The sequence below is a fragment of the Callospermophilus lateralis genome, chromosome 4, assembly GCF_048772815.1.
Source record: "Callospermophilus lateralis isolate mCalLat2 chromosome 4, mCalLat2.hap1, whole genome shotgun sequence".
NCBI classification, from domain to species: Eukaryota; Metazoa; Chordata; class Mammalia; order Rodentia; family Sciuridae; genus Callospermophilus; species Callospermophilus lateralis.
The window spans coordinates 160,851,943-160,864,517 of record NC_135308.1 but is presented as its reverse complement, the minus strand read 5'-3'; the positions used below and the strand labels follow the sequence as shown (position 1 = coordinate 160,864,517).

Below are 12,575 nucleotides of genomic sequence, written 5' to 3'. Positions count from 1 at the left end.
TTAAATATGGTTTTCATACCTAGAACCTTCTAATTTCTCCTTCCCATCTGCTAACTTCCTTTTCTGTTCACATTTTGAAACAATCCTTGAAAATTTTTGAATTTAGGCAAATTATTTTAATAAAAAGAAATATTTTATTTTATTTGTAATACTCTTAATTGAAACAGTTGAAACTTTGGGGTCTTTGTATATAGAAATCATCTATAGATCTTTGTATGTAGAATCACATCTGTTTACCATTTCATGAAAACACAGTGTTTAAGTATATAGAACCTGTTGGGACTTTAAATTTTTAGTAACTTTTTTAGTGATGACAAAGCAACTTTATATCCTTTTTTTCCTTTCATTTACAAATTTATAAAAACATCAATAATGTTACCCAATGAAATTTAAGGAATTAAGAGTACTTGATAATATTTAACATTTAGCATTTTAACCTTGTAAATTTAATCAGATGTCTAAAAAAAATTAGTCATACATATGAGTAATCCCCATGTCAAATTTATTTCACCAAAACATTAGACAAGTGTATTGAATAGTATTAGCCATTTCTTCCTTGTTGAAGAAAAGTCCTAGAACCAAGGGATACTAGACATTTTATAGACATCAACATTTTATTATTATTTCTTTGACCACTTAGAGAAACTTGTAAGTTTAACTTTAAAGACATCTTTATTTTTATCTGTTTACCCAATTTAAATCAAACCGTTTTAAACCATGTGAATTAAAGATATTTGGATCCATTTTTTAAAAATTTTATGAGCACTTATTCATTTATATATCTGTCAATTTTTATATCATGTACATGATATATGGACATACACACATATGGACATACAACACATAACACAAGTATGCACATATAACACAATAGTAAAGGAAATGAAATCTCCATTGCAATGTTTACAAAACTCCACAGTGAAATAAAAATAAAACTTATTAGAAAAACATTAACCTAGGTCTGCAGAATCAAAATCATGAGCTCAAAAAAATACAAAATCTAAGAAAAAGCAACAGTCCTAGAAAAAATGACCATCCTATAATTAGAAAGTACCATACAATTTACTTTTTGGAAAAGACACTTTTACTTGCTTTTTCCTTGGGCCTTAGATCAGTCTCCTACTAAGCTTGCAGGCTTCTTCCATTTGCATTTCATGTAAGTCCTGGCTAAGGTCTGGAAGGAGCAGGGACAACTGCTAACCTGAGCAGAAACCTCATGTCTAAGGCATTTTAACCATTTTTTTTTTCTTGTTGGTAATTGGACAGGTTTGGATGTTGAAAATTATGATAACTTATTTTCTATTAATTTTGAGAGTAAAGCTACGATATTAAGCTCCTTACTGAGCAGGTCCATTATTTTGTGTGACTGTTCCTAGGGCCTCGGTGACAAACAGGTTAAATTTTGTCCACAGGTAAGTTAAGAACAGGGGCTCAAAATAAGGTCCCGTTTTAGTGTCTTACAGGCTTCCAAAACCTATCCATAACTCAAGGCGGGGGGTAAACTTTTTGGGTGAATTTATTCTTTAAAAGTAGGTGGCCCTTTATGGATTCAGGATGGAGGGTGGTGTTTTTATTATCTCCCTGAGTTTCTCATGAAAATAGCAGGGCTTTCCTGGGGTCCTGAGTAACTTCAGAGACCTTGGAATAGTTAATGGGCTTTTGCCTGATCTTCCTGAGGGCGGCAAGAACCAACATTTGGAACTGTGTAATCTTTTTTTTTTTTTTTTAAAGAGAGAGTGAGAGAAAGGGAGAGAGAGAGAGAATTTTAATATTTATTTATTTTTTTTAGTATTTGGCAGACACAACATCTTTGTTTGTATGTGGTGCTGAGAATCGAACCCGGGCCGCACGCATGCCAGGCGAACGCACTACCGCTTGAGCCACATCCCCAGCCCTGGAACTGTGTAGTCTTCTAAGCATTCTGTCCATCATTTGGATCCCAATCAGAATCGTTTCTGGGAATCGCCTGTGCTCTAGATGAATAATTAGGTTTGCTTCTAGCTTGTGATGTTGGGGCATGGGCAAGATGTAGGTCCATCCCCAAATTCTTTAGCTACTTGCTTTAGGGTGGCCTCCTTCTTATTGGAGGCTAAAGTTTGCTAAGGAATAATATAATATTTTTCCAGGTGAGGTCAAGCACCTGGCATAAGTTTAGAAACATCCCAATATATTTATTTAGATCCTCCGAAAATTTCCCTTAATTTGTTCTTATTTGTTTTAAGTTGGGGGACGGTCCTCTTGATTTCTCTTCCTCAGTAGGTGATTCCTTAAGGCCTTCTCTCCTGGTAGACATTGAGGTTAGGCCTGAAAACACATGAAAATGAGGCACTTTCACGATCATCTATAATTTCCCAGTGTGTAGACTAGTGGTCAAACTGACTTGATAGAGAAGCTTCCACCTGAATGATGGAAATTTTAAGTTTTCTCCCTCATCAGAGAAAATTTTTTATCTAATTAGGGATGTCTCCCTAAACTTGAGCTTTATTATGGTCCAGAAAACCTGTTTCTCATCACCTGGCTTTGCCAAAGTTATTTCTGGTTTCTTTGGACAAAGTGCGAGGGTCCCAGTTTGCCCTGTGCCAGAGACCCTGGGAGGATTCAGACTTAAGGGCATTACTGCTTTCCTCCCGGCCACTATAACTCCTGATTATGAAAAAAAAAAAAAAAACATGAAAAAGAGGATAATTGTATGTCCTAACCTTTTGTGCCTAATTGCTGTCCTGTAGGCTAAAGGAACCTCCTGAGGGTAAGGGGAACATCTATTGGTTAAGCACATAACAAACACCATTTTCCGGAGGAATTTATGGGAGGAGTTGGTTAAAATAGAGTGCCTCCCTCTTACAGCATTTCTTTTTAAGTATGTTAAGTACATCTGAGCATAGGAACGTAATGGGAGATTTTAATATGGCTTGTGAAGGCTAACTATGTGAATAAAGGGAACCTGGATGTTTTCTCACTAATCATCCCATGTCTTTCCCTCAGTCCTACAATCTGAATTGCTAGTGTTTCTGATTGGCAAAAGAAGGGAGCATCCAGAAGGGAATGGATGCGGGGTTGGGAGTGTTGCATGGCCCACACGGAGGCAAATATAATTGGGGCTTTTCCTCAGTGCCATTCATCTACCGATCACCCTTAGGGCGGTCGGGAGGAGTTTTCAGAGAAGGAACCTTAGGAGTTTTGCCTGAGTGTAGCCCAGGTTAGAAATTCTGCAATTGTTCAATACTCCTTCAACCACCTCCATGCATCCAAGGCAGATCAGGACTAGGGACACTGTGTACTCACGCCAATTGCTCTGCGGGCCTGGACAGAAGAGTAGGAAGCAGATTTGGCAGAACCCAACATGCCTGCTCTGTATTGAACAGGTGATTGAGAGCTGCCTAGGCCAGGAAACCTCTCACCTGAGTCTTGATAAGTGGTGGCTACCACCTGTTATCAGTGACGAGTCCTGCTTCCCCTCATGTTGAAGTTTGAACAGTAGAGAAGCATGCCGAGGCAAGCATATGAAACAGGGTTTATTTAAAAAGGGGGAACAGACTTCTCCCATGAAGGAGAAGGGGCCACAGCTGGTATCCTGGTATCCCAAGAAGCAAGGTGTTCTGCCCTTTTCATATGTCCTAGGCTTCCTGTGTTCTCCTGCCTTTCCCCCCTTATCTTTCTCCTTCCTGCAGATGTGACTAGGCCCAGGAATGCTCAGTGGAAAGGCCAAAAGGTGGGAAGCAGGTGGGCTGAAGGGGGAGGGGAAGGATGGAGTAGACAAGGCACATTAACAACCCTATTGCTCCCTGTAGGGAGGGGAAATTCCTGGGAAGGGTTACCTTGGCAACAGGTTGCCCAGGGGCAGGTTCTTGATAAGATCCCTCAGGGGCCAGTCTCCAACTTCCCAGACTCACTCAAAATTAGCCTCCTTGACCCGACCTGACTTGATTTACCAATCGACACTGACTGCCTGACTAGTACTGGCTTCAAAATTGGTGTGGTACTGGCAAGAAGAAAAGACAAATATATCAACAGGTGAGATTCCCGGAAACAGATCTTTTCAGACAGTCATGTGACAAGTGTGGACATATAATGACGCTCCACCACATATACATGAACCTAAAATGCTCCTATCACCTGGTCACATTGAACTCAACATTGAGCACAACTGCCTCCGCCATTCAGTACAGTGACCTGCGCACAGGCGTGGCCTAGGAGGAGGAGGAGGCGCTACTGCCTGGCCCAGGTGTGTAAGGGGCTACACCTGGGTGTATGCAGGTAAGCCCTGTGGTTCTGCAAACAAGGAATCACCTGACAGCACAGTCCTCAGAACATTCCCCCACATTAACCCTTTCACTCCTTGTGGCCAAACGATTTCCAACAACGGTGCCGACACCATCCCACAGGGAAAGCACAGCCCCTTCCAGAAACGGTGCTGGGAAAACTGCACGTCCACACGCACAGGAGTGCAGCCACCCTCAGCTGGCACATATGCAAAAATAACATTGGATCAAAGTCCCCACGTATGAACTCAAAACCACGAGGACAAATTGGACTTCATGAAAATTGAACCCTTTGGGCATGGGAGGCCGCTCTCCACAGAGGGAGAAGGCCACACAGAGTGGGAGAAGAGGACCCCAAGAAGCACCTCGAACTAGAGCAAGGCCCTGCGCACGTGGAGAAGAGACCACCCCTCACCCACCAGGACGCCTCCTACCAGAGGACAAGCACGGGGGCCATGCTGGTCTTCCCAGCTACCCAGGAGGCTGAGGCAGGAGGATCACAAGTTCAAGACCAGCCTCAGCAACTTAGCCAGGTCCTGTCTCAGTAAAGCAGAAACGGCTGGGCAGGTGGCTCAATGGCAGAGCTCTTGTCCTAGAAGGCACAAGCCCCTGGGCTCAGCCCCAGTACAGCAAGAGAGGAAGAAAGGCAGGGAGGAGGGGGAGGAACCAACCACAGAAAACAAGGGCTGCCAGCTTGGGCAGGGCGTGGAGCCTGTGCTCTGGCGGGAACCTCAATGGTAGAGCCACCGCAGGAAACAGCACAGTGGGCCTCAAAGATGGAAAGAGACTTGCCCCGTGAGCCAGAATTCCACTTCTGAGTCTATGTCCACAGGAGCTGAAGGAGGGTCTCACAGACACCGTTGTACCCCCACGGTCACAGCTGCAGGTGGAGGCCAGTGTCCTCTGGCAGGTGAGTGGGTCAGGAAAGCAGGGGACAGGAGCCCTTATCCACAGAGACCCACCCCAGGGCCCCAGGGGATGCCTGAAGCTTTGCACGATCCACCCTGCACACTGTGCTGCTGTCCCTACCCACTTGTGCCCACCAGGAGGGTTAATTTGTAGCCTGGGCAGGGACGATAACACGGCTGATAACACAGGTGCTGAGCCAGCAGTGCCCTGCAGTGAGAGTCTGTGGGCAGGGGCCCTCTCCAACCTCTGATTTGCTGCTGAGGGCGGATGCTGCCACGCCCAGGTGAGGAGCTGAACTGGGGGATGTCAGCATGAGACGATCAGAACGGGAGGTGTCCTCCTGCTACTCAGAGGCCGAGATATTTTATATGGATTAATTCTTTTCTTTTCTTCGAATTTCCCATTTAAAAAGTTGCCAACTGCTGACCACTGGTACCTGACACCCAAAAAAGCCAAACCACAGCAAGGGGGACTGCAGTGTGCCCACAGGATGGGATGTCATTCTGCCCTCAACATGGGGTGCTGATCCCGGCTACCACCTGGATGAATTTAAGGAGGTCAGGGATATAAGTGAAACAGAGTGTACCAGTCCACTCCAAAGACGTCACTGTGTGAGTCACGTTCACAGAGTGAGAAATATGGCTGCAGACCCTGAGGGGCGGGGAGAGGGGAAGCTGCAGGAGCGCAGAGTCTGGGTTTGCAGGGCAGAGTCGGGCAGATGCCAGGCTGATGTTTTCTACCCTGATCGTGTTCTAATACCACTGAGCTGCGCACTGAGTTCAGAGAGTACGTTTCAGGCACAAGTCTCTCCACAAAACAAACACAGACGCTCACGCAGAGCCAAGTGGCCCTTGGGGGACAGTTGCTCAGCAGGCCTGGGGATTCCATCCCACATTCTCAACCAACCCCTGATTCCTGTTGGGCTGCCAGAGACGGTCCCTAAAGCCTGGCACATCCTTCTTAGCAAGCACCTCTGTATATCTGAGGCCCTTTACACCAGGGATGGGATCTGGGTGGGGGCACTAGGCCATCTCCTCTCGCCTGGGAGGCAGCTGAGTTGTGGCAGCTGGCCACAGGGCACCCTCCAACCACCTGACCAACCCCAAGAAAACCCCTGGACACAGAGGCTTGTTCATACTTCCCTGGGGAGCAGGTCCCACTCCCTGTGTCACACCATGTGCCAGGCAGCCAGGGACAGCATTGATGTCTGGCAGAAACCTGTTCACTTGTCCCCAACCTGAGACCAACAGAGTCCAGACTACTGCATGTAGTTGGCCACCAACCCAGCAGCCAGTGATGGGTCTCTGCGGGTGTCATGGAGCCAGATGTCACCTGCAGAGCACCAGGATGCCCATTTCTCACATGCACCAAGGGGTCCAGTCAGGAAGAATGGGGTAGAGGGTGACAGCTGGCTTCAGACAGAGCCAGGGGCATCTCAGAACAAAGTGGCAGTGAAAAGACTGGTTTATTGAACATCAGAGCCCCGTCTGGGGGCAGGGTTAGAGTCTGCTACCTCCTCTAGCGGGGCTCAGCACACAGTTGGTACGGGGACGGGGTTACTATGGTACCAAACACGCCATAGTCACTGGGCCGGGCTTGTCCAGGGGGCACCGAGAAGCTAAAGCGCTGCAGGAGGCAGGTGAAGAAGAGGAAGAGCTCCATGCGCGCCAGGGGCTCCCCAAGGCATGCGCGGCGGCCTGTGGGGGGGCACGGGCTCAGTCAGCTTGTCCCTGGCCTCCACCCCTCCAAGGAGCCCTGGGGAGGGACAGGGAGGTCCCACAAGCACCTGCTGAGAAAGGCATGAAGGCCTCCCGCTTCACAAAGTGGCCCTGGGCATCCAGGAAGTGTCCAGGGTGAAAGCGGAGGGGCTTCTCCCAGACGGTCTCATCCTTCAGCACAGATGACAGGTTGGTGATGAGCGTCGTTCCCTGGAGGAGATGCCTGCCATGAGCAGGGACTGGGAGGGGGACGTCAGGACCTGACCACTGAACCAGGCTGGGCAGACTCTAGGAAGTAACCTGAACCCTTGGAAGTAACCCTCAGAGACAAAGATTCTCAGCATCCTCGTGGACATGATGGCAGGGCAGGTGACAAGGGCCTGTTGACACCCATATTAATCTCTGTCCCCGAGCACTGCAGTTGCTACAACAATCTGAGGCACGTTTTAATCTACTTCCCCCAACAACCTGGGCTCTGTGGTTCTGCACTGGCCTGGTGGCTTCTCTGCTTCCAGACCCATCAGGTTGGGCCAGGTGGTGCCAGGGGAACTGGGAACCAGGGAACTAGAGGCCAGTCCTCCTTCCCCTGGCAGTGTCCATGCTGGGGCCACTAGCTTATTGGTCACTCGGAGCTTGGGAGAAGGGCCCAGGCCTACCTTGGGGATGAAGAAGCCCTGCAACTCAATGTCACGGGTTGTCGAGTGGGGTAGACCTAGTGGGATAATGTCCCCAAAACGCTGCACCTCGTGGATCACAGCCATGGTGAAGGGCATGCGGGCCTGGTCCCCCATCTCTGGCTGCCGCACCTGCCCTATCACTTCATCAATCTCCTGTTGGACGCGGCCTGGACAGAGAAGCAACCCCACAGTATGTCAGCGCCCAGGGACCTGCACCCTGACCCTCTCCCATCTCAGGGCTGTGTCCAGCTTAGCAGGATAACAGCCTTATTGGGGACTGGGACAGCTTATACTTAGAGACACAAAAGTCCCACTTAAGATGAGGGGACCGCTCTCCCTCCGCATCCCAGCTCACGCTGCACGTCCGGGTGCAGGATCATGAGCAGGAGGGCCCAGGCCAGCGTGGTAGAGGTGGTCACCATCCCTGCAGAGAACAGGTCAGCCACCACCATGCGCAGGTTCTCGTCATTGAAGCTGCTCTCAGGGTTCCCCTTGGCCTGTGCAGAGGCAGACACAGTGGGCTCAGGGGCCGAGGAAGAAAGTCACCAAATGACCTCCCAGTCTACACCCATCAGACCAGGTGCTGGGTCACGGGGCACCATATTGCCCATTCTTGGGCCTCACAGGACCCTCAGCCCACGTCCCCTAGCCCGTCTCAGGCAGCCCCACCTCACCTTCTCCACCTCCACCTGGAAGGCGTCAGTCAGGTTTCGCGGTGGCTGGGCTGGGTCCCAGGTCATCCTGTTCTCCTCCAACAGCTCATCCACAATGGCCATGAAGGCCTTCTGTGCAGGGAAGACCCTGCCAGGCAGCCCTGGGATGCGCAGGAGCACTGGGACCACATTCAGCACCTGTGACAGCCACAGAGGGGACATGGGTCCCTCCTGTGCTCCTCACTCTCCTGGACCACACTCAGGTCCCAGCCTCCTCCAGGGTGGACCCAGGCCTGCCTGTCCCACCCAGTGTCCAGCTCCCTCCCCAGAGCCAGCCTCCAAGCTCTCTGCTGGCCTGGGCTGCCGGAAGGAGCAGCCTACCATGGAAATCTCGAGCTTGTATGTTAGATAGTCCCCTGAACTCCTCACCATGGGCACCAAGGCAAACTCTTCCTTCAGCATGTCCTCCATAATGTCCAGTATCTTGGTCATGCGCTGGTCATCATACTCAAAGCGGCTGGCGTAGATGAGGGAGGAGATCACGTTGCACACTGCTCTGTTCAGCAGGGTCTTGGGACTAAAGGGGCATCCTGGGAGGGGGCAGGCCAGTCAGAGTGTGGCCCCTGCCTCCCAGTCCCGCCCATCTCATCCCTGCTGTGCCCCTCAGCCCATCACCTACCAGCCTTTTTGGCAAAGGCTGTACAGAGGCAGCTGGCCTCCTCGGTCACCCACTGCTCCAGGGACTTCTTGCCCAGACCAAAGTTGCGCATCGTCGACACAGTGAAGCGCCGCTGCTCGCGCCAGACAGGTCCATAGGCTACCATAATCACCCCTGGGAATGGCAGGGACAGTTTGTGAGATTTACCTGCCCTACCCTTCTCCTCCCCTGATGTCATAGGATTCCTCCTCTACTCAGTCAGGACACATGCATCTCTAGCTTATCTCTGTAGGCCGGTGTGTCCATCCCTGTAGGTCCTGAAGTCACTGATCCCTATTTCCAGGTATCAGCCGCCCACACCAATCCATCCCGGAGTTTTCCATTTCTGCGGCTGCTGAAATTTGCCTTGAGACCGAGGTCCGAAGCCCAGGTGCTCATAGATGGGCCTCCACGGGCGGTCAGAGGTGTCCTCGTTGTGGCTCACCAGCGCCTCCCGCACAGCGGCCAGCCCATTGAGCACAATGACAGGCTTCCAGGCCAGCTGTAGGCTGAACACGTCACCAAAGCGGAACCGCATCTGTAGGCAAAAGGGCCACGTATTTGTCCAGCTGAACTCCCTGCTGGGCTGCAGACCTTCGCCTCACCACAAAAGACCCAGGGACTCCACAGTGTGCCAACTCCAGGAAAAGCCTGGTGTTGGGAGGATTGCAAGTTCATGTGGGAACATGAGGCTGGGAGTCACACCCTGTAAAGTGGACTAACTCAGTTCGGATCCAACGTGGCAGCAAGGACCTTGACAATCAGGATATTGTCAGTGGCGACCACTAGCGGCCCACTGTACAGAGCAGGAGACACGGTCACAGAGGGGAGCAGTGAGGCGCAAGCCCCACAGCACAGAAAAGCTGAAGTGGTCTCTGTCGACCTGAGTCCACCTCCAGTTCCTGACTGACAGGCTCTCAGGACCCTGGCCCCTCCCCCATCCCAAGACCGTTCCCTCTGATGGAATCACAAGGGACCGGGGCCTACACAATTTATACCTGCCCACCTGGATCCCAAACCCACTGCCAAGCCCAGTCTCACCCCCCGGTGTTTGTCCTCCCACACTTTTGCTCTTGGAAAGTTGAAAGTGTCCTCGGGCTCTGCAGTGCCCTCTTCTAGGATGCCTCTCAGACCTGCTTCCTTTTAGGGCACAGCTCTCACTCCACCTGTGGCTTCACTCACCACCCACCCATCTCTGTTGCTGGAGGGACACCAGAACCTCCACAGTGACCACCATAAACTCTTTTACCTTTTTGTGTGCATTGGATCGGGTACAAGGGACTAAGCCCAGGGGCACTTAACCACTGAGTTACATTCCCAGCCCTTTTTATTTTTTTATTTTGAGATAAGGTCTCACTAAGTTGCTGAGTGTGGGGAGTCACTCTGGAAATGCACCCCTTTAAGGCTTGAGCAAGAGATCCTGAAAAATTATTGCACCCTGCAATAACGTGGACTTGACCTCTGCTTGGCCCGGTGTGGCTCCAGGAGTAGGCTTCACTGGGTGGGGTTGAGAGACCTCACCTGTTCCTTGGTAATCCTACCCCTTTGCCCTTTTTTGAACAAAATGTTCCATGGAACCTGCCCTTGTGTGTCCCCTATATAATAATTCCAGTGGCTCTCTCTCTTTCCACAGATCTCTAAGTTCACAAAGAGATCCCCAGATTTTGAAAACAAAGCACACAAACACTTCTCTGTGTTTGTGTGCTTTCTTCGCAGTTTTCTTAAGTTATTGGAATAGTCAGATTTTGTGATCCCAGCATTAGGTCGCCAGCTAGGATAGATGGCAATAGCTAGGATAGATAGCTACCTGGAACTTGCAATCCTCCTGCCTCAGCTACCTGAGATGCTGGGATCACAGGTGTACACCACCAAACCTGGCTCCTTTACCTTTTGGAAGGAGCTGGGCATGTTCTGGAAGTCAATCTGCAGCAGGTTGCCCAGCCCGGGCAGTGGCAGGGGCCCTGGCGGGTAGCGTGCAGCCCAGCGTTGGCGCCGGTGCATCAGGTCCACCAGGAGCAGGAAGACGGCCACGGCCACACTCAGGGCCCACAGTGCGTCCCCAGTGAGCAGCCCCATGGCTGCCTTGCTGTCCACGAGCTCCTCTGGCACACCTGGCTCTCCTGGCCACTCCAGGTACCTGGGGCCAGGGAGGACAGTCTTGTTACACCCTGGGCACTTGACTGCCTGGGCCCTTCCCTTATAAAGGAGCTGAGGCTGCCCTTCGCCCTCTGCGTGGAGCCAACACACTCTGTTGACTGTGCAGGCAGAGAGTGCAGGGAGGGGCCAGGGCAGGGGCAGCCTCCCAGGCCCTTGGCCCTCCTGCCCTCTCCAGGTGACACCCAGGGGAGCATGGAGACAGGGAATCGTCCCCGTCCCTGCACCTTACCCTCTGAAGGAGGCCCAGGCTCCTCACAGCACCAAGGTGTGCCTTGAGTGCCCTCCGCACCTCACAGGGCCCCCTCTCTGACGTGGCCACACCTGCCCCTGAGCACTGCCCCTCCTTCCTTGCCTCCCTCCCTCTCCTCAGGGCCTTCAACTCACACTTGCCATGCACACCAGCCTGGGTCCTCCATGAGGTCATGGTGATCAGAGGACCAGGGCACAGGAGCACAGGTGGACCGAGCTCTCCAGATTGATGAGGCTTCCTACCGTGCTTAGTCCACTTCCAGCTGCTGGAATGAAATAGGGCAGGTCACTTTAGAAAGGAAGAGGCTGGTTGTGGTTTATGGTTCTAGAGGTTCCAGGCCTCACTGCGCGTGGTGGCCTTCCTCTGGCCAAGTCCCGGTGACACTCGGGGAGAGAGTCAGGAAGACTCAGCCAGCTGATCTCCCTCTTCTGACAAAGCCTCCAGGATTCAATCCCTGGGCTTCATGTCAGCGGCTTATCTAAGGCAGATGACTCTCCAAAGTTCCACTTTAATCCCCGTGGTCAGATAAGTTTCCATCCCTTAATACCTTACAGGGGAACTGAATTTTAACAGATGACACCTTGGAGGACATGCAACCCTTACCCAAACTACAGCAGTGCTGGTTCCTCTCCCACTGCGCACTAGACATGCACACTCAGTGACACACACACACTCACTCACACACCCACCTCGCCACCCAAGCTCAGGTCTGGGCACGCTCTCCACAGGCACAGCCCAGCACCAACAGCCTGGTTCTCAGTGACGTGACATTGCCTGGGACAGACTCTCCAGGCTAGAGACTGCTCCCAGGGAGCCTCAGGCCCCATTCCTGGGCTCTGGCCTGACACTGGCAGCTCTCATCTGGGTGTCAGCAGGCCACAGGGGGGTGGTGCACTCACTAGTCTCCTGACCCACCAGTGGGTAGAGCCAGAAGCCCCTTGCCAAGCCTGAACAGCTCCCTCCAGCCTCTTCCTGAGGGACAGTCCTCGCTGTTCTGGCCTCTAAGGTTGAGTCGAAATCACATGCTAATGTAATTGAGGCTCCTTCCTTTGCTGCTTCAAAATTCTCTAGGCTTTTGATAGATGGATTATGGTGTGTACATAATCCATGTGCATCTCTTGGAGGTTATCCTACATGGGGGTCCTTGAACCTCTTGGGTATGTATGCATATGGGGGCAACTCCAGAATGTCTCTGGTTCCTGCTCATATTTCTCTATCATTAATGATATTGTTGGACCTTCAGCTTCTCTTTTAG

At 51.2% G+C, this 12,575-nt stretch overlaps 1 protein-coding gene across 1 annotated transcript; it reads right to left on the bottom strand.

Moving 5' to 3' along the window:
• Positions 1–6,686: 6,686 nt before the first annotated feature.
• Positions 6,687–11,469, bottom strand: LOC143397270 (cytochrome P450 2D14-like). The gene is made up of 10 exons (XM_076853354.1): positions 11,455–11,469; positions 10,801–11,050; positions 9,280–9,451; positions 8,896–9,048; positions 8,646–8,806; positions 8,238–8,414; positions 7,919–8,060; positions 7,543–7,730; positions 6,955–7,096; positions 6,687–6,865 (listed from the first exon to the last, which is right to left on the bottom strand). The coding sequence occupies exons 2-10, from the start codon at positions 10,987–10,989 to the stop codon at positions 6,687–6,689; spliced, it is 1,503 nt and encodes a 500-aa protein (XP_076709469.1). The 5' UTR covers positions 10,990–11,050; positions 11,455–11,469.
• Positions 11,470–12,575: the final 1,106 nt, after the last annotated feature.